General features: G+C 47.8%; 1 protein-coding gene across 2 annotated transcripts in view; it reads left to right on the top strand.

Moving 5' to 3' along the window:
• The window catches only part of LOC139422947 (acetyl-CoA carboxylase alpha), a 50,870-nt gene that overhangs the window by 16,706 nt on the left and 13,672 nt on the right, over positions 1-20,492 (top strand). Inside the window, exons 25-40 of one of the 2 annotated variants that reach the window (XM_071174442.1) lie at positions 1,384-1,407; positions 3,099-3,242; positions 3,401-3,503; positions 4,158-4,265; positions 4,524-4,580; positions 4,840-4,884; positions 12,703-12,744; positions 13,564-13,779; positions 13,897-14,052; positions 14,174-14,398; positions 15,358-15,513; positions 16,050-16,196; positions 16,387-16,656; positions 16,972-17,069; positions 17,316-17,436; positions 18,048-18,158. In XM_071174442.1, the coding sequence (XP_071030543.1) occupies positions 1,384-1,407; positions 3,099-3,242; positions 3,401-3,503; positions 4,158-4,265; positions 4,524-4,580; positions 4,840-4,884; positions 12,703-12,744; positions 13,564-13,779; positions 13,897-14,052; positions 14,174-14,398; positions 15,358-15,513; positions 16,050-16,196; positions 16,387-16,656; positions 16,972-17,069; positions 17,316-17,436; positions 18,048-18,158 (2,023 nt within the window). The remainder of the gene's footprint in view (positions 1-1,383; positions 1,408-3,098; positions 3,243-3,400; positions 3,504-4,157; positions 4,266-4,523; positions 4,581-4,839; positions 4,885-12,702; positions 12,745-13,563; positions 13,780-13,896; positions 14,053-14,173; positions 14,399-15,357; positions 15,514-16,049; positions 16,197-16,386; positions 16,657-16,971; positions 17,070-17,315; positions 17,437-18,047; positions 18,159-20,492) is intronic. The other variant, XM_071174443.1, reaches the window with a different exon arrangement.

Raw genomic sequence — 20,492 nt, forward strand, 5'->3', positions numbered from 1 at the left:
GTGCCAAGCTTGTAGCACAATACCCAAGAAGACTTGAGGCTGTAATTACTGCCGAAGGTGCTTCAACAAAGTACTGAATAAATGGTCTGAATACTTATGTAAATGTGATATTTCAGTTTTTGTAGTTTTTATAAATCTGCAAAAAATGTCAACCTTTTTTTACTTTGTTATTGTGTGATTGATGTAAGAAAACCAATTTAAATCATTTAGAATAAGGGTGTAACGTAACAAAATGTGAAAATAGTGAAAGGGTCTGAATACTTTCCTAATGCCCTTTATATGGGAGGTGGTTTTACATGGGAGATGAGCACTAACAGAGACCAGAGTTTTCAGGAGAGTACTGTCTTTCACCATCTCCAGAAGGGTTCCTGTTCTCATCCGTGGTGCCACGCTTCTTTTACCCACATTCCACTGTGTTCAACCCCTGAAAAACGCTCCTCATGTGCAAAAGCAGGTGTTCTGTGAGAGCTCAAATACTTTCTCTGGTTTACAAAACAATGTGTGAGTGGAAACGAACTATTTTCCTGTCAGCATAAGAGTCCACTTTTGTCGATCTGTCCACTGGATGACTACAAGATTAACGTATTCTGAAGATCTGTCTCATCTGTTTCAGTAACACACAACCAGAGAGTGACTCAGAACTTGTACTGTACATGTTCAGCGTTTGTGTCGACTGCCCGTTACTGATCCCAGATACATAGATGTTCTGTGTGTAATGTTGTGGATGATCATGTCTTTGCTTCTTGCTGTTGTGCCCATGTACAATTTTTGATATGGCTGATAAATAACTGTGATCCAGTGTGTTGACCCCCTCAGACATGAGGGGTCGTCTCCCATTGACTGCTATGCTCAGATTGTTGCAGGCACCTGCTTTAACCTATTTTAAAATGTTTAACCCAGTTGCATTAACCAACCATGATTGGCTTCCTCATTGGAACTAAGCTAGCTGCGTGCATGTCTCCCACCTCAGGAATGAACCAAAACCCTGACCAAAGAATAGGCTTCTAGGGAGGTTTAGGACTATTGTTGCATTTCTGGAGGATCAATCCTAGAGTGCAATGTGTATGTTTATGAGACAATACATTTGTTGTAATGATCCTTAGTCTGACACCACTGAGCATCCAGCCCATGTGCTGCCTGCCATTTGTAATACATTGTTAGTTCATGAAGCCCTTGAAGTCAACCATAAGGCCTATGTCATGTGTTACTCCTGACAACCTAACAAATTCTAACAATGTTCAAAATGTACCATATGAGACGCCAACCATATCCATAATACATAGTCTCACACTTGTATGATTCACACACACACTTCTCTGAGCCCTGACTGCTTCCTTAAACTGATGCCTGCCTAACTAATCAATCAGTGTTGTTTGATTGCAGAGGGAACATCCCAACTCTAAACAGGTATAGTACACATTCTTCTTATTGCAACCAATATGTAGACTTCAGTGGAGGCTGGTGGGAGGAGCTCTAGGAGGACGGGCTCGTTGGAATGGGTGGAACGGTGTCAAACATATGGAAACCACGTTTGACTCCGTTCCATTTATTATATTCCAGCCATTACAATGAGCCTGTCCTCCTATAGCGCCTCCCACCAGCCTCATCTGGTAGACCTGAGACGCTCTAGACTAGAAAGCAGCATGGTCAACAATCTGCAGAGAAACGTTACTGAAAGCCTTAATGCCTGCAACATTTAGAATGTAATCGAATTGTAATTCTACCATTTACACTTAACAAAAATGTAAACGCAACATGTAAAGTGTTCTTTTTTTTTTTTTTCATGAGCTGTAATTAAAGAACACAGAAATGTTCCACATAAAAGCTTATTTTTCTCATTGTGTGCACAAATTAGTTTACATCCCTGTATGAACTAACTCAGTAAAATATTTTAAATTGTTGCGTATATATTTCTGTTCAGTGTGGGTGTAGATTATATATAGATGGATTGCATCTTGTGGCAAGACAAGATAACGTTGGGCGTTATTGAAATGCTTGGCTATACTGCTTGTTCTGTAAAGTGTTACAAGTTATTCCAAAAATGAATCCGATTTTTACAATTGGAGCTGAATATGTTTGATCACGGATCATTTACTAAATCAATGGTAACAGCATGGCATGATGCAGCATACTGAGATTCTGTCTTTCTGTGGGTGTATTGTCGGTGTATGTACGCTACATTGTGTGTATGCAAATCATGGATCTTGTGCTGTTTTCCGGTGAGAAATGGGGAGTCAAAAGATGTTGACTACATGTACATTAACTTTGTAATATTCTGGGGCAAAATGTTATCAAATAGTGCTCTGTGAGATCGGATGTCCTGTTTTGCTTTGTTAGCTGTGTTCTGAATGAGCTGCCTGCTACTGTCCTCTCAGGAGACTGTCTGCCCTGCCTCTTCTACTTAAGCCTGTGTCTGTGGACAGTAAAATACAGGACACAAAAGCACAGGATGATAAAACAAAGGATGACTCTAAAACGGAGGACAATAAACCTCCAGATACGGATGACTCTGTGGACAGGTTGGGCCCTATAGCAGCCTCTAGGCTATATATCATTCTGTGGGCTAATATACTTCTGGGCTTAACCTCTCTAAAAGGGGACTTGGCCTCTGTGTGGAGGGGAGAGGAGGACCTCTGAATACTGAAAACACCTGGGGGAACTTTTGGGTCTTCTATGTTTGGCTGAGGGGAAAATCTACAATGCTTCCATGTCCACTAACATTATACAGATGTGCTCCTCCACATAATCTACAGTACCACTTAGCGTTTGAACACTGCTGCTGGGCTGCTCCATGAGTATTACATCCAGATCTATGAGGCACATTTAGTTATATTCTGATCGTCATTCACTGATCTCTGTGAGAACATGGTGCTATATTACTGTAGGTTTGGAAGTGAATGAGGAGTCAATGTTCCTTCTGTCCCAGCAGCTTATCACAGAGATGGTAAATACTGGTGTGTGATAGAAGTGGCTGGTGGGGGGCTCTTAAAGGTGACTCTCCTTTGGGCCAGAAATGGGCTCTGTCCTACTCTGGGTGGGTGAGTGAATGTGTTTGCTGCAGGACCCCTGTCTAATGGCTGTCTGTATTGTGATCCCAGGATGTCGTTCTCGTCCAACCTGAACCACTACGGCATGGTGCACATGGGCAGCGTGAGTGACGTCCTCCTGGACACATCTTTCACCCCACCTTGCCAGCGCATGGGAGCCATGGTCTCCTTCCGCTCCTTCCAGGAGTTCACCAGGTGAGGGCTCTTTTGACCTTTTCAAAATCATTACATTATAACTTTATTATTATCCCACATTGGGAAATGGCATTATTGAATTAGAGCTGTAATACTTATATTTTACCTTAAGTGTCTGTTTGTGTGGTGTCTAACCGTGGTCCTTTCCACTCCCTCAGGGACATTAAAGACGTGATGAGCTGTTTCTCTGACTCTCCTCCTCACAGCCCCACCTTCCCAGAGGGAGGGAACCCTGTGCTCTATGGAGAGGAGGACACCAAGGTCAGAACGTTCTGCTAGTACTGATTCTGAGGTGTATTGCAACACTAGAGTATTGTGACTGAGAGCCCTTTGTTCACTGCTACAAAGTAGAATGACCTTGCTTTTCTTCACATAGTTGCAATATTCACGACTGAAATGATTGGCACCCTTGATAAAGATGCGCAACAAGGACTGTGTTAAATAAATAGAAATACTGAGCTATGTTGGATGCAATATATTTTAAAGAGATTAATACAATTGCTCAGAGAAAGAGTTTGTAGAACAAGTAATATTTTATCTTCTCAAAGGTAGTGGTCAAAATGATTGGCACCTCCTGTTTTCAGTACCTGTGGTTTGAATTAAAGGGGGGGAAAGAGGGATGCATAATGAGTTGTCCAACTGAATGTATTCAACTGAAATGTGTCTTCCGCATTTAACCCAACCATTGATTGCGTGCCACGTCAGCGACAGTGTCATCAGCTGACGGATTGCTGTAACGTATATGTGGTTAGCTGATACATAAAATACCTATCCAGGCTTTGTAAATCTGGCAGGTGTCCGCAACACCCAGGCAGAGGAACGCGCCCAATATCAAGGGTGCCAATAATTTTGGTTGTGACTACTTTCTCTTTGAATTGTATGACTGAGGTTTGCCTGCATGTGTTTGTGTCCCAGAGTATCCAAGATGAGCCCGTTCACATCCTCAACGTGGCCATTAAGACTGACAGTGACATCGACGATGACGGCCTGGCCGCCATGTTCCGGGAGTTCACCCAGTCAGAGGTCAGATGAGCCTTTCAGGAAATACAACTGGACACATTGGCATTTTAGTCATTTAGCAGACACACTTATCCGGGGTGACTTACAGGAGCAATTGGGGTTAAGTGCCTTGCTCAACGGCACATCAACAAAAAATAATTGCCTGGTCTGCTCGGTGACTCAAACCAGCAACTTTTTGGTTACTGGCCCAACGCTCTTAACCGCTATGCTACCTCCCTCCCAGTTGCTCATACTTTCTCTTCCTCTGTCTTCGTTCCCCAGAAATCCCTGCTGTTTGAACATGGCATCCGCAGGCTGACCTTCCTGGTAGCTCAGAAGGTGAGGACTAAGATTCCCACTCCCCTACTCTACCCTCGGTTTTCTAAGCAACTCTCTGCCAATCACCATCAACTATCTTATCTTAATCTCAGTGATACTGGTTGAATCTCCAGACATCCAGACAGCATGAGAGTCACTTTTCATTTGGAATGGCCTATCATTTGACTAATTTGTATCTCAAATTTGGCTGTTTTGATTGCTTGCCATATTGTCCCTCTGTATCCATGTCTTGCCTTTGCTGTGGTGTTTGTGCTGACAGGATTTCAGGAAGGCAGTCAACTGTGAGGTGGACCAGAGGTTTCATGTGAGTAGCCTGGGAGGATGTGGATGATGACTGTGAAACAGTACACTTTGTCTTCCTGTATTGTCAACTCTTTCCTTTAAGCACTCAAAGTAGCTTTTAGATTCTGGGATAAAATGAAAGCGTTTGAGAATAAAGACATTTGGGTAAATGCCAGGTTCCCTTCTCTCTCTCCCCGCATCGTGACTTCAGCCCTTTGACTCTGTCGTCACTAGTTAAAACAACCACAAAGTCATCATAATGGCTAAACCATGCTCATTTATACATTTTATTTTCTTAAAATCTGATTTTTAAACCTAACCTTAACCTTATTTTTTTTGTCCTTAAATTAAGACCAAAAAGCCAATTTGGACTGTCGCTGTGGAATCCGACTTTGTGGCTGTGTTATCTACTGGGTCGGCGTGGCCGCCCTCGTTATCTACTGGGTCGGCGTGGCCGCCCTCGTTATCTACTGGGTCGGCGTGGCCGCCCTCGTTATCTACTGGGTCGGCGTGGCCGCCCTCGTTATCTACTGGGTCGGCGTGGCCGCCCTCGTTATCTACTGGGTCGGCGTGGCCGCCCTCGTTATCTACTGGGTCGGCGTGGCCGCCCTCGTTATCTACTGGGTCGGCGTGGCCGCCCTCGTTATCTACTGGGTCGGCGTGGCCGCCCTCGTTATCTACTGGGTCGGCGTGGCCGCCCTCGTTATCTACTGGGTCGGCGTGGCCGCCCTCGTTATCTACTGGGTCGGCGTGGCCGCCCTCGTTATCTACTGGGTCGGCGTGGCCGCCCTCGTTATCTACTGGGTCGGCGTGGCCGCCCTCGTTATCTACTGGGTCGGCGTGGCCGCCCTCGTTATCTACTGGGTCGGCGTGGCCGCCCTCGTTATCTACTGGGTCGGCGTGGCCGCCCTCGTTATCTACTGGGTCGGCGTGGCCGCCCTCGTTATGTGGGTCGGCGTCTCGTATCCTCCGAATATTTTTATTTATTTAACTAGGCAAGTCAGTTAAGAACAAATTCTTATTTACGACAACCTACACCAGCAAAACCCGGACGACGCTGGGCCAATTGTGCGCCGCCCTATGGGACTCCCAATGACAACTAGTTGTGATACAGCTTGGATTCGAACCAGGGTGTCTGTAGTGAAGCCTCTAGCACTGAGATGAAGTGCCTGCCAACACACTGACACTGACTCAACTCCAGCCACTTTAATAATGGGAATTGATGGGAAATGATGTAAATATATCACTAGCCACTTTAAACAATGCTACCTTATATAATGTTACTTACCCTACATTATTCATCTCATAGGCATACGTATATACTGTACTCTATATCATCGACTGTATCCTTATGTAATACATGTATCACTAGCCACTTTAACTATGCCACTTTGTTTACATACTCATCTCATATGTATATACTGTACTCGATACAATCTACTGTATCTGCCTATGCTGCTCTGTACCATCACTCATTCATATATCCTTATGTACATATTCTTTATCCCCTCACACTGTGTACAAGACAGTAGTTTTGGAATTGTTAGTTAGATTACTTGTTGGTTATTACTGCATTGTCGGAACTAGAAGCACAAGCATTTCGCTACACTCGCATTAACATCTGCTAACCATGTGTATGTGACAAATAAAATTTGATTTGATTTAGACCACTGCGCCACTCGGGAGCCCGAGTAGCCAACCCTCTTCACAGACTACACTGACCAGTGTATTCACGCATATTAAATAGTGTATTCTTTGTTATTGAGAGAATAGGGGATGTGATGTACTAACACCATTGTGTTGACAGCTCTCTTGTGATCATGTACACATCCAGTTGATGAGTGTTTGCAATTAGGCCAGTATTCTTTGTCCAAGTGGGGTACGATCATCAAAGACAAACCTGCCAACCAGGCTTCTAGCTTGAGCATTCAGAAATACAAAGCACTCCCTGTTGGAAAGATAATGTTTTATTCATTGGTTCAGATGTGACTGCTGCCTGTTGCAGTCTGTCATTATGTAAAAAGGCAGTTTTGGGAAAATACACTGTAATTTCACCCTCGGACACCAGGCCAAATAGGAGGAGATCAGGGCTGTTGAATGTTAAACAGGCTGTTGCTGATCAGACTGATGCCATAGTGTTCCTCTTCAAGCTCACAGCAATTCACATGATAGCGCTCATCACAGCTTATTGAGGGAGAAATGTAGACCCTTAGAAGGAAATGTAGCCGCTTAGTCTTGTTAGAATGTCGCTGTCATTTTCACCTGCAGTCATTGGGTTCTCTAGATGTCATGTCTATTTTTAGTCTAGATGGTTCTGTAACTTTAGGTTATTTTCACACTTGGTCCCTTTCAGACAAAACATTTTTTAACCCAGTGCGGTAGGCTTAATTTTTTGGTGGAGTGTACAATCCAAAGGAACTCCAACGCCTCAAGAGCCCCCATAGCGAACCGAACTGAGAGTGAAGGTTTTTTTCACATAGTCCTCTTTTTGAAGTGATATCAGGGGGAAAAAACAGCAAAATAACTCTTATCTTTGTATTCACACTGCCCTTGCCTTTTTTGTGGTCCGAGTCCTCTTTACATTCTCATTGCTGTCTAGAAAGATCTTTTCCCAACATTGACTCAATGCACTCTGGGTTTTTACAATGTGCAGGAAAAACCATTCCATCAGAACGTGTTATCAGACAGCTAGATATACCTACTTACATTTTGGAAGCTTTTAACTGCGTTTAGTTCGAATATGAGACTAAATACTTTTAATCAGAAGATGCTATTAACAGGTTTGAATAGTGTGAACATATTTTCTAAAATAAATTCTAGCTCTTAAAGGGACAGTAGCCTACATTGGGTGTGCAATTGTCAATTAGAGCATTATGAAGCTCTCTTAGCCTATAGATCACATATTGCAAACAAATCATCTGAACCTGCAAGTTATCATCTCTTTTGTGGCACCAATGTGAGGGGTTATGGCAGGGGAAGTGGTGTCGCAGTAGCCTAGTGTGAGGGGGTTATGGCAGGGGAAGTGGTGTTGCAGTAGTCTAGTGTGAGGGGTTATGGCAGGGGTCTAGTGTGAGGGGTTATGGCAGGAGAAGCGGTGTCGCAGTAGTCTAGTGTGAGGGGGTTATGGCAGGGGAAGTGGTGTCCCAGTAGTCTAGTGTGAGGGGTTATGGCAGGGGAAGCGGTGTCGCAGTAGTCTAGTGTGAGGGGTTATGGCAGGGGAAGCGGTGTCGCAGTAGTCTAGTGTGAGGGTTTATGGCAGGGGAAGCGGTGTCGCAGTAGTCTAGTGTGAGGGTTTATGGCAGGGGCAGTGGTGTCGCAGTAGTCTAGTGTGAGGGGTTATGGCAGGGGAGACAGTGTTGCAGTAGTCTAGTGTGAGGGGTTATGGCAGGGGTCTAGTGTGAGGGGTTATGGCAGGGGTCTAGTGTGAGGGGTTATGGCAGGGGTCTAGTGTGAGGGGTTATGGCAGGGGAAGTGGTGTCGCAGTAGTCTAGTGTGAGGGGTTATGGCAGGGGTCTAGTGTGAGGGGTTATGGCAGGGGTCTAGTGTGAGGGGTTATGGCAGGGGTCTAGTGTGAGGGGTTATGGCAGGGGAAGCGGTGTCGCAGTAGTCTAGTGTGAGGGGTTATGACAGGGGAAGCGGTGTCGCAATAGTCTAGTGTGAGGGGTTATGGCAGGGGTCTAGTGTGAGGGGTTATGGTAGTAGTCTAGTGTGAGGGGGTTATGGCAGTAGAAGTGGTGTCGCAGTAGTCTAGTGTGAGGGGTTATGGCAGGGGTCTATTGTGAGGGGTTATGGCAGGGGAAGTGGTGTCGCAGTAGTCTAGTGTGAAGGGTTATGGCAGGGGTCTAGTGTGAGGGGTTATGGCAGGGGTCTAGTGTGAGGGGTTATGGCAGGGGAAGCGGTGTCGCAGTAGTCTAGTGTGAGGGGTTATGGCAGGGGTCTAGTGTGAGGGGTTATGGCAGGGGTCTAGTGTGAGGGGTTATGGCAGGGGAAGTGGTGTCGCAGTAGTCTAGTGTGAGGGGTTATGGCAGGGGTCTAGTGTGAGGGGTTATGGCAGGGGTCTAGTGTGAGGGGTTATGGCAGGGGTCTAGTGTGAGGGGTTATGGCAGGGGAAGCGGTGTCGCAGTAGTCTAGTGTGAGGGGTTATGGCAGGGGTCTAGTGTGAGGGGTTATGGCAGGGGTCTAGTGTGAGGGGTTATGGCAGGGGTCTAGTGTGAGGGGTTATGGCAGGGGAAGCGGTGTCGCAGTAGTCTAGTGTGAGGGGTTATGGCAGGGGTCTAGTGTGAGGGGTTATGGCAGGGGTCTAGTGTGAGGGGTTATGGCAGGGGTCTAGTGTGAGGGGTTATGGCAGGGGTCTAGTGTGAGGGGTTATGGCAGTAGAAGTGGTGTCGCAGTAGTCTAGTGTGAGGGGTTATGGCAGGGGTCTATTGTGAGGGGTTATGGCAGGGGAAGTGGTGTCGCAGTAGTCTAGTGTGAAGGGTTATGGCAGGGGTCTAGTGTGAGGGGTTATGGCAGGGGTCTAGTGTGAGGGGTTATGGCAGGGGAAGCGGTGTCGCAGTAGTCTAGTGTGAGGGGTTATGGCAGGGGTCTAGTGTGAGGGGTTATGGCAGGGGTCTAGTGTGAGGGGTTATGGCAGGGGAAGTGGTGTCGCAGTAGTCTAGTGTGAGGGGTTATGGCAGGGGTCTAGTGTGAGGGGTTATGGCAGGGGTCTAGTGTGAGGGGTTATGGCAGGGGTCTAGTGTGAGGGGTTATGGCAGGGGAAGCGGTGTCGCAGTAGTCTAGTGTGAGGGGTTATGGCAGGGGTCTAGTGTGAGGGGTTATGGCAGGGGTCTAGTGTGAGGGGTTATGGCAGGGGTCTAGTGTGAGGGGTTATGGCAGGGGTCTAGTGTGAGGGGTTATGGCAGGGGTCTAGTGTGAGGGGTTATGGCAGGGGTCTAGTGTGAGGGGGTTATGGCAGGGGAAGTGGTGTCCCAGTAGTCTAGTGTGAGGGGGTTATGGCAGGGGAAGTGGTGTCGCAGTAGTCTAGTGTGAGGGGTTATGGCAGGGGAAGTGGTGTCGCAGTAGTCTAGTGTGAGGGGTTATGGCAGTGGTCTAGTGTGAGGGGTTATGGCAGTGGTCTAGTGTGAGGGGTTATGGCAGGGGTCTAGTGTGAGGGGTTATGGCAGGGGAAGTGGTGTCGCAGTAGTCTAGTGTGGGGGGTTATGGCAGGGGTCTAGTGTGAGGGGTTATGGCAGGGGTCTAGTGTGAGGGGTTATGGCAGGGGTCTAGTGTGAGGGGTTATGGCAGGGGAAGCGGTGTCGCAGTAGTCTAGTGTGAGGGGTTATGGCAGGGGTCTAGTGTGAGGGGTTATGGCAGGGGTCTAGTGTGAGGGGTTATGGCAGGGGAAGTGGTGTCGCAGTAGTCTAGTGTGAGGGGTTATGGCAGGGGTCTAGTGTGAGGGGTTATGGCAGGGGTCTAGTGTGAGGGGTTATGGCAGGGGTCTAGTGTGAGGGGTTATGGCATGGGTCTAGTGTGAGGGGTTATGGCAGGGGTCTAGTGTGAGGGGTTATGGCAGGGGTCTAGTGTGAGGGGTTATGGCAGGGGTCTAGTGTGAGGGGTTATGGCAGGGGTCTAGTGTGAGGGGTTATGGCAGGGGTCTAGTGTGAGGGGGTTATGGCAGGGGAAGCGGTGTCCCAGTAGTCCTGTGTGAGGGGTTATGGCAGGGGTCTAGTGTGAGGGGGTTATGGCAGGGGAAGCGGTTTCCCAGTAGTCTAGTGTGAGGGGGTTATGGCAGGGGAAGTGGTGTCGCAGTAGTCTAGTGTGAGGGGTTATGGCAGGGGAAGTGGTGTCGCAGTAGTCTAGTGTGAGGGGTTATGGCAGGGGAAGTGGTGTCTCAGTAGTCTAGTGTGAGGGGTTATGGCAGGGGAAGTGGTGTCGCAGTAGTCTAGTGTGAGGGGGTTATGGCAGGGGAAGTCGTGTCCCAGTAGTCTAGTGTGAGGGGGTTATGGCAGGGGAAGCGGTGTCCCAGTAGTCTAGTGTGAGGGGGAAATGGCAGGGGTCTAGTGTGAGGGGTTATGGCAGGGGAAGCGGTTTCGCAGTAGTCTACTGTGAGGGGTTATGGCAAGGGAAGTGGTGTCGCAGTAGTCTAGTGTGAGGGGTTATGGCAGGGGAAGTGGTGTTGCAGTAGTCTAGTGTGAGGGGTTATGGCAGGGGAAGTGGTGTCTCAGTAGTCTAGTGTGAGGGGTTATGGCAGGGGTCTAGTGTGAGGGGTTATGGCAGGGGAAGTGGTGTCGCAGTCTAGTGTGAGGGGTTATGGCAGGGGAAGTGGTGTCGCAGTAGTCTAGTGTGAGGGGTTATGGCAGGGGAAGTGGTGTCGCAGTAGTCTAGTGTGAGGGGTTATGGCAGGGGTCTAGTGTGAGGGGTTATGGCAGGGGAAGTGGTGTCGCAGTAGTCTTTTGTGGGGGGTTATGGCAGGGGAAGTGGTGTCGCAGTAGTCTTGTGTGGGGGGTTATGGCAGGGGAAGTGGTGTCGCAGTAGTCTAGTGTGAGGGGTTATGACAGGGGAAGTGGTGTCGCAGTAGTCTCGTGTCGGGGGTTATGGCAGGGGAAGCGGTGTCGCAGTAGTCTAGTGTGAGGGGTTATGGCAGGGGTCTAGTGTGGGGTTATGGCAGTGGTCTAGTGTGAGGGGTTATGGCAGTGGTCTAGTGTGAGGGGTTATGGCAGTGGTCTAGTGTGAGGGGTTATGGCAGGGGTCTAGTGTGAGGGGTTATGGCAGGGGTCTAGTGTGAGGGTTTATGGCAGGGGTCTAGTGTGAGGGGTTATGGCAGTGGTCTAGTGTGAGGGGTTATGGCAGGGGTCTAGTGTGAGGGGTTATGGCAGGGGAAGTGGTGTCGCAGTAGTCTAGTGTGAGGGGTTATGGCAGGGGTCTAGTGTGAGGGGTTATGGCAGGGGAAGTGGTGTCGCAGTAGTCTAGTGTGAGGGGTTATGGCAGGGGAAGTGGTGTTGCAGTAGTCTAGTGTGAGGGGTTATGGCAGGGGTCTAGTGTGAGGGGTTATAGCAGGAGAAGCGGTGTCGCAGTAGTCTAGTGTGAGGGTGTTATGGCAGGGGAAGTGGTGTCGCAGTAGTCTAGTGTGAGGGGTTATGGCAGGGGAAGCGGTGTCGCAGTAGTCTAGTGTGAGGGGTTATGGCAGTAGTCTAGTGTGAGGGGTTATGGCAGGGGTCTAGTGTGAGGGGTTATGGCAGGGGTCTAGTGTGAGGGGTTATGGCAGGGGTCTAGTGTGAGGGGTTATGGCAGGGGAAGTGGTGTCGCAGTAGTCTAGTGAGAGGGGTTATGGCAGTGGTCTAGTGTGAGGGGTTATGGCAGGGGTCTAGTGTGAGGGGTTATGGCAGGGGAAGCGGTGTCGCAGTAGTCTAGTGTGAGGGGTAATGCCAGGGGTCTAGTGCGTGGCGCAGGAATGACAAGCGAACCTGGGGAGCTTTGTGTTCACATTGCCCTAAAAAAGGGAGCTGGACAGAGGATTTCAAGCAAACCAAACTCAGACCACCTCTCAATGGGTTTGCTTTGGGGGCTCTTTCGAGGGGTCTGAGTTCCATTGGAGTGTTCATACTGGATAAAAAATTAAGCGAACCACACAAGTTCACAAAAATTGTCTGACAGAGACCAAGTGTGATGAGTTTCACAATATGTGAAAACACACTTAGTTGCAGCATAGCAGGGATCCTTGAATTCCTGCACTCAAAGCCCTAACTGTCATTCTTGGCCGGTCTTAACCAGTAGAACTGGTAGGTTGGCAACGTGTGTTCTTTGTACCATGAGAATCTGTTTAACTCTACTCTCTCTCCTCACCTGTCTGTCTCCCACACAGAGAGAGTTCCCCAAGTTCTTCACCTTTCGGTCCAGAGACAAGGTTAGTGTCTTCACATTGTCTTTGTGTCAATATGAACACTGGCTTTATGGGCTACCATCAAATAATAGGGAATGGTCTGCTCAGTGGTAGTGGTCAATAAACGGTTTGAATCCATCCCAGAAAGATAAGGGAATTCATATTTGAAGTGCAAACACCGACTGAATATATTACTGAGATGAAAGATGAGCCCAAATGACCATGTTTCTCAATGTGTAGACTAGAGTTACAGTGGAAGAGGTAAGCCAGTTTCAACTAGACAAGTGTCAATTTCACATAATGACTACAATTGAGGTGAGGCAATTTGAATAAGATGGTTGCAGAAGTACCTTTCTGCTGTCCTTGCTCACCCCTTCGTTGGCACTGAAAGTCTCTCTAACATGATCAATGACGGCTCATCCCCTGCCTAGGCCCCTGATAGTCTCACTACAATGGCACCACAAACTCATTACCGTAATTATCTATTTAATGACGTCTCCATTTAAGAGAAATTACACCCATTAGCAGGCTGAGATTGCCTTTGATTTAATTTACTTAATGCAGTGTATGGCTGGCGGGTACCCTCTACTCTTATACAAACCAAATGCTCCTGAAACAGCCAAGTTCCCTGAGTTCTGCAGCTATTAATATTGCTGATGATGGTCGAACAGCCTTAACTGGTTGTCATTTCTAAGCCTTGAGGAAAGATCATTCCCATGTCTTGAACCCTCATTGGTTGGTGTGACTGTATCTTGCTGTGGGTGGCTGTGTCCTGCTGTCTGTGGCGGTGTCTTCTTGTGCGACTGCCTTGCTATGTAACGGACTGTCACCATGCGTCTCCAGTTTGAGGAGGACAGGATCTACCGTCACTTGGAGCCGGCGCTGGCCTTCCAGCTGGAGCTGAACCGCATGCGTAACTTTGCCCTGACCGCCATTCCCTGTGCCAACCACAAGATGCACCTTTACCTGGGCGCTGCCCGTGTGGAGGTGGGCACAGAGGTCACAGACTACCGGTTCTTTGTCCGGGCCATCATCCGTCACTCAGACCTGGTCACCAAGGTGAGAGCAATATTGACACACTGCTTTGTGAGTGTGTTTTGATTGTTACACCTGTTCAGTTTGTATATGAAAACGTGCCCCTCTGACCTCTGCTTCCGTCCTGTGTCTTATCTCCAGGAGGCGTCTTTTGAGTACCTCCACAACGAGGCAGAGCGTCTGCTGCTGGAGGCCATGGACGAGCTGGAGGTGGCCTTCAACAACACCACCGTACGCACCGACTGCAACCACATCTTCCTCAACTTTGTCCCCACCGTCATCATGGACCCCTCCAAGGTCAGTGGTAGCACACCCAAGACCTGTACCTGCACTGTGTACATTGGTTTTGTACATGTAGTGATGTGTTTTGGTATTGTATATGTTTATAACGAACTTCTCTCTGTGTAACCATGCTCAGATTGAGGAGTCGGTGCGCTCTATGGTGATGCGTTACGGCAGTAGGCTGTGGAAGCTCCGGGTCCTGCAGGCTGAGCTGAAGATCAACATCCGGCTGACACCCACAGGCAAACAGATCCCCATTCGCCTTTTCCTCACCAACGAGTCAGGCTACTACCTGGACATCAGCCTGTACAAGGAGGTCACCGATTCCCGTACGGGACAGTTGGGGCCTAAAGACCGACAGGTGGGGCACTCGCATGTCCCTCATGCCCCACACTCCCATCCAATCACAGGCCGGGGAAGCAGCTTCATACATAATCCTCAGCTCCCAGAATGCACCTTTAATGGGACACTCTTGGTTCTTGACATGCCAACTGTGGATCAGTCAGCCCACTGTGTAATGTGGAGCTGAGTGTTCTATAAGTTGGACAAGACTAGCAGTGATCATGATATTTTCCTTTTATATAGAACAGCCATCAATATGTCATCCCATTCCAGGGTAAATGATCCAAAAATCAAATGGTCATTGGCAGAGAGCATATGCAGAAGCTAAGAGTGTAGTAGTGGGGGTATTATTTTTCTTAACCTGTCTGTGGACCATAGTTGAGAGAGAAATGCTGAAATGTAACTCTTCCCATTTGTATTCTGGGCAGGTACCTTTATTAATTTAATGACTCTGGGTTCTATTTTGGAGGTGGTGTATGGTGCTAAGTGAGGATCCGGTGCATTGAGCTTAGCCTTATTAGTTAACACTTAAGCACCGGTGACGCCAGACCTATTCTTACCTTATGCTACTGTAGGTCCATGAGAACGTCTCAATAGCCAGATGTGTTAGATTAACGCTTCTTTTCTTAAAAAATGACTTCTATTGTGTTCTCATTCTGAGGAGTCGATATGCTCCTGTCTCTAATGTGAAATGACCGCTCAGGTTACCAGGTCTAGTCAAAGAGCCTAATCAGACGATGTGCTCAGCTGATTGGGATTTGAAAGAACATGTGGAATCAGTTATATCTACACAGAACAACTCTAAACACCTTTCTCACCATTTCATGTTTATCTTGGAATACAGTCCATGCCTGACGTCTGTCTGTCATTACATTACAATTTGGGTTCTGTGTTGTTTTTGTAGATGTGTGTGTGTGTGTGCTGCAATGGGCAGCTAGTGTCTGTGTGTGGGGAGTGACTCTGTCCCCTCTCCTCCAGATCATGTTCCAGGCATATGGGGACACGCAGGGTCCTCTACATGGCATGCTCATCAACACCCCATATGTGACTAAGGACCTGCTGCAGTCCAAACGCTTCCAGGCCCAGTCCCTGGGAACCACCTACGTCTATGACTTCCCTGAGATGGTCAGACAGGTACGGGCTGTGACACAACGGCCCACAGTGGTCTCCGTTGATGGTGTACATAAAAACATACAATCATGTGTTTTTGTTTCATTTAACTAGGTAAGACAGTTAAGAACACATTCTTATTTACAATGATGGCCTACCCCGGCTAAACCTTAACCCAGACAACGCTGGGCCAATTGTGCACTGCCCTATGGGACTCTCAATCACGGCCGGTTGTGATGCAGCCTGGAATCAAACTAGGGTCTGTAGTGGCGCCTCTAGCACTGAGATGCAGTGCCTTAGACCGCTGCACCACTCGGGAGCACTGTTTGGGGTCAACTGCATTTCAACTCGGTCAATTCAGGAAGTTAGTTGAAATCCAATGCATGAAATTAAGATTTCACATTGTAAAATAATGGGAAATGTCCAATTCATTAATTAAAATGTCTAACCTGAATTGAAATGTAATTGACCTCAACCCTGCATGTTATCACTTTCCAGTAAGTTTGATATATTAAGAGTGAGCAGCAGTCCCTTGTGTCTCTGGCTCCTCTTTCCTCCAGGCTCTAAAGAAGCTGTGGCAGTCCACCAAAGCCTTCGCCCACCTGCCCAAATGCCCTCTGCCCTCTGAGCTGCTCACTTTCACTGAGCTGGTCCTGGATCCACAGGGACAGCTGGTGCAGATGAACCGTCTACCAGGAGGGAACGAGGTAAGAAGTAACTCCTTTTTAAAGTTGCAGTTCCATTTCGGATCTGTAGGTGTCTCTGAGTTTCTTTGGCAGGATTGTTCAGTAGTTGTTTGCCAGGTTATTGTATTGCATGGGTATTGTCTTTGTGAAAATGCATACAACAGTAATGTCTCGACTACATAAATTAATGTGTACGTGTGTGTCCCTCTAGATTGGCATGGTGGCCTGGCGGATGACCATCAGGACCCCGGAGTACCCGGCAGGGCGTGAGATCATTGTGATCAGTAATGACATCACACACAAGATTGGTTCGTTTGGGCCGCAGGAGGACCTGCTGTTCCTGCAGGCCTCAGAGATGTCCAGGGAGAGTGGCATCCCTCGTATCTACATCTCTGCCAACAGCGGTGCCCGCATCGGCCTGGCAGAGGAGATCAGACACATGTTCCATGTAGCCTGGCAGGACACGGCAGACCCCTACAAGGTCAGCTGGCAGAAGGGGGCATGTGTAGACCTTCTATTGAAGAATTGAAACTATTTTAATTTGGAGATTAGTGTTGTAGGTGTCTGTTAGCAGATGGTACTGTTGTTTTGTCTGTATTGGTGTATTCCATTGGGGACCACGTTGGAAACAAGTGATGTTGGCTTTAATGTGGAATCCCCTGGGTTGTACTCTGCATCTTTTTTTTCCCAATAAATTAATGAATCAAATCAATCTACGTCTGTACGTCTGTACGTATGTCTGTATGTCTATTTATGTTCCTCGCAGTCTGCTGATTCAAAGTCTTTCTCTCCCCAGGGCTTCAAGTACTTGTACCTGACCCCTCAGGACTACAAGAAGGTGTCAGCCCTGAATTCTGTTCACTGTGAACACATAGAGGATGAGGGCGAGTCCAGGTGAGTCCAGACGTTACCCCTCAGCCATATTACTACTCACTGTCACCCTATTCAATACAGATAATACATCCAGCTCACTGGATTAGGCCAATGGAGAAACTGTAAATCTACAAATTAAGAGAATCAATGGACTGTGCATGAATACACATGAAAAGCACCTTGTACAATGGGAGAAGTGGAATAAGGATGAAGTGATTATTTCCACCGAGAAAGGCGGGATGTCTGACTGAGCCTTTCCTTGTTCAGGTACAAGATCACTGACATCATCGGGAAGGAGGAGGGTCTAGGGGTGGAGAACCTGAAGGGCTCTGGGATGATTGCTGGAGAGTCCTCTTTGGCCTATGATCAGGTCATCACCATGAACCTGGTATGCACCGACACACTGGAATGTACCGACACACACAGGCCTACGCACAGCACTTATAGGAATGGTGGACTTGACACCTCTTTAATTCGAAACTGTCTTTCATGTCTAAGTTAATACTTAAAGACCAGCTCTGGAACTATGGCGACTACTAAGTATATTTTTAGACATTGATTCAGACGTGATGGATGTGTCAATGTGTAGTTCGTACATGTAGAATATATGAGCAGATTTACTGTCTTGCATCAATTAGCAAAGAAATCCCTATATTGAAAGCGGATGTTTTTCTGGAAGCTGTGACGTGCCATTTTCCGCCACGCGGGCCAGCCCCTTAACAATTCGAGTTCTAGCCAATGGGCTTCAGTCCCTCGCCGTTTGAGTAACAGCTAGCAAGATGCACACACAGCAGAGAGAGCGCGCAATGACATGGTGCACGTATATCTGCAGATATGCACTTTGGCTATTTTTAGATCTACTGGCTGAGAAGTATACAGAAGTACTGGGGATTCTCAGAGGCAGAGAGGATGGCAAATCTAAGGATTGGTTTACCCTGATCACTGACATGCACTTGACCAGTGGTTTCCTAACCAGGCTGTGTGTACTTCTCTCTGCAGGTGACTTGTCGAGCAATCGGGATCGGAGCCTACCTGGTTAGGCTGGGTCAGAGGACCATCCAGGTGGAAAACTCCCACATCATCCTCACTGGGGCTGGAGCACTCAACAAGGTAAGGACCAGAATCACTCCCCCTGTCTTAGCTGTACCTCATGGCACACAAAACCGAAATACTGAGAGAGATTCTGCTTGGATGCAGTGTTCAAATCAAACTTTATTTGTCACATGCGCCAAATATAAAAAGTGTAGACCTTACCGTGAAATGCTTACTTACAAGCTCTTAACCAACAGTGCATTTCAGGAAGAGTTAAAATATTTACCAAATAAACTAAAGTAACACAATAACATAACAACCAGGCTATATTCAGGGGGTACCGGTAATGAGTTAATGTGCAGGTTAGTTGAGGTAAAATTGTACATGTAGGTAGGGGTGAAGTGACTATGCATAGATAATAAACAGTGAGTAACAGCAGTGTACAAGACAATTGTGGGGGGGGTGTCAATGTAATTGGCCATTTGATTAATTGTTCAGCAGTCTTATGGTTTGGGGGTAAAAGCTGTTAAGGAGCCTTTTGGTCCGAGACTTGGCGTCCTGGTACTGCTTGCCGTTCAGTAGCAGAGAAAACAGAATATGACTTTGGTGACTGGAGTCTGACAATTTTATGGGCTTTCCTGTGACACTGCCTAGTATATAGGTCCTGGATGGCAGGAAGCTTGGCCCCAGTGATGTACTGGGCCGTTCACACTACCCTCTTGCTGACCAGTTGCCATACTAGGCGGTGATGCAATTGGTCAGGATGCTCTCAATGGTGCAGCTGTAGAACTTTTTGAATATCTGGGAACCCATGCCAAATCTTTTCAGTCTCCTGAGGGGGAAAGGTGTTGTGCTCTCTTCACGACTTCTTGGTGTGTTTGGACCATGATAGTTCGTTGGTGATGTGGACACCAAGGAACTGGAAACTCTCGACCCCGCTCCACTACAGCCCGTTGATGTTAATGGAGGCCTATTCGGCCTGCTCCACTACAGCCCCGCCGATGTTAATGGGGGCCTGTTCGGCCGCCTTTTCCAGTTGTCCACGATCAGCTCCTTTGTATTGCTCACATTGAGGGAGAGGTTGTTGTCCATGCACAACACTGCCAGTTCTCTGACCTCCCTATAAGCCGTCTCATCATTGTTAGGCATCAGGCCTACCACTTGTGTCGTCAGCAAACTTAATGACAGTGTTGGAGTCGTGTTTGGCCACGCAGTCGTGGGTGAACAGGGAGTACAGGAGGGGACTAAGTACACACCCCTGAGTTTTGAGGATCAGTGTGGCAGATGTGTTGCATACCCTTACCACCTGGGGATGGCCTGTCAAAGTCCAGGATCCAGTTGCAGAGGGAGGTGTTTAGTCCCAGGGTCCTTAGCTTAGTGGTGAGTTTTGTGGGCACTATGGTATTGAAAGGTGAGCTGTCGTCAATGAACAGCATTCTCACATAGGTGTTCCTTTTGTCCAGGTGGGAAAGGGCAGTGTGGAGCGTGATTGCGGCATCTGTGGATCTGTTGAGGTGGTATGCAATTTGGAGTGGGTCTAGGGAGGATGCTGTTGATGTGAGCCATAACCAGCCTTTCAAAGCACTTCATGGCTACTGACATGAGTGCTACGGGGCGGTAATCATTTAGGCAGATTACCTTCGCTTCCTTTGGCACAGGGACTATGATGGTTTGCTTGAAACATGTAGGTATTACAGACTCTGTCAGGGAGAGGTTGACAATGTCAGTGAAGACACTTGCCATTTGGTCCACGCATGCTTTGAGTACACGTCCTGGTAATCCATCTGGCCCCGCTGCTTTGTGAATGTTGACCTGTTTAAAGGTCTTGCTCACATCGGCTAACGCGAGCGTTATATCACAGTCATCCAGAACAGCTGGTGCTCTTGTGCATGCTTCGGTGTTGCTTGCCTCAAAGCGAGCATAAAAGGCATTTAGCTCGTCTGGTAGACTCGTGTCACTGGGCAGCTCACTTTTGGGTTTCCCTTTGTTGTCCGTAATAGTTTTCAAGCCCTGCCACATCCGATGAGCGCCAGAGCCGGTGTAGTAGGATCCAATCTTAATCCTGTATTGACGCTTTGCTTGTTTGTTGGTTCGTCTGAGGGCATAGTGGGATTTCTTATAAGCGTCCGGATTAGTGTACCGCTCCTTGAAAGTGGCAGCTCTAGCCTTTAGCTCGGTGTGGATGTTGCCTGTAATCCATGGCTTCTGGTTGGGATATGTACGTACGGTCACTGTGGGGACAACGTCGTCGATGCACTTATTGATGAAGGCATGACTATTCAATGCCATTGGATGAATCCCGGAATATATTCAAGTCTGTGCTAGCAAAACAGTCCTGTGGTGTAGCATCCACATCTGACCCTTTCTGTATTGAGCGAGTCACAGGTACTTTGTGCTTTTAGTTTTTGTTTG

The sequence above is a fragment of the Oncorhynchus clarkii genome, chromosome 12 (assembly GCF_045791955.1).
Source record: "Oncorhynchus clarkii lewisi isolate Uvic-CL-2024 chromosome 12, UVic_Ocla_1.0, whole genome shotgun sequence".
Classification (NCBI taxonomy): Eukaryota; Metazoa; Chordata; class Actinopteri; order Salmoniformes; family Salmonidae; genus Oncorhynchus; species Oncorhynchus clarkii.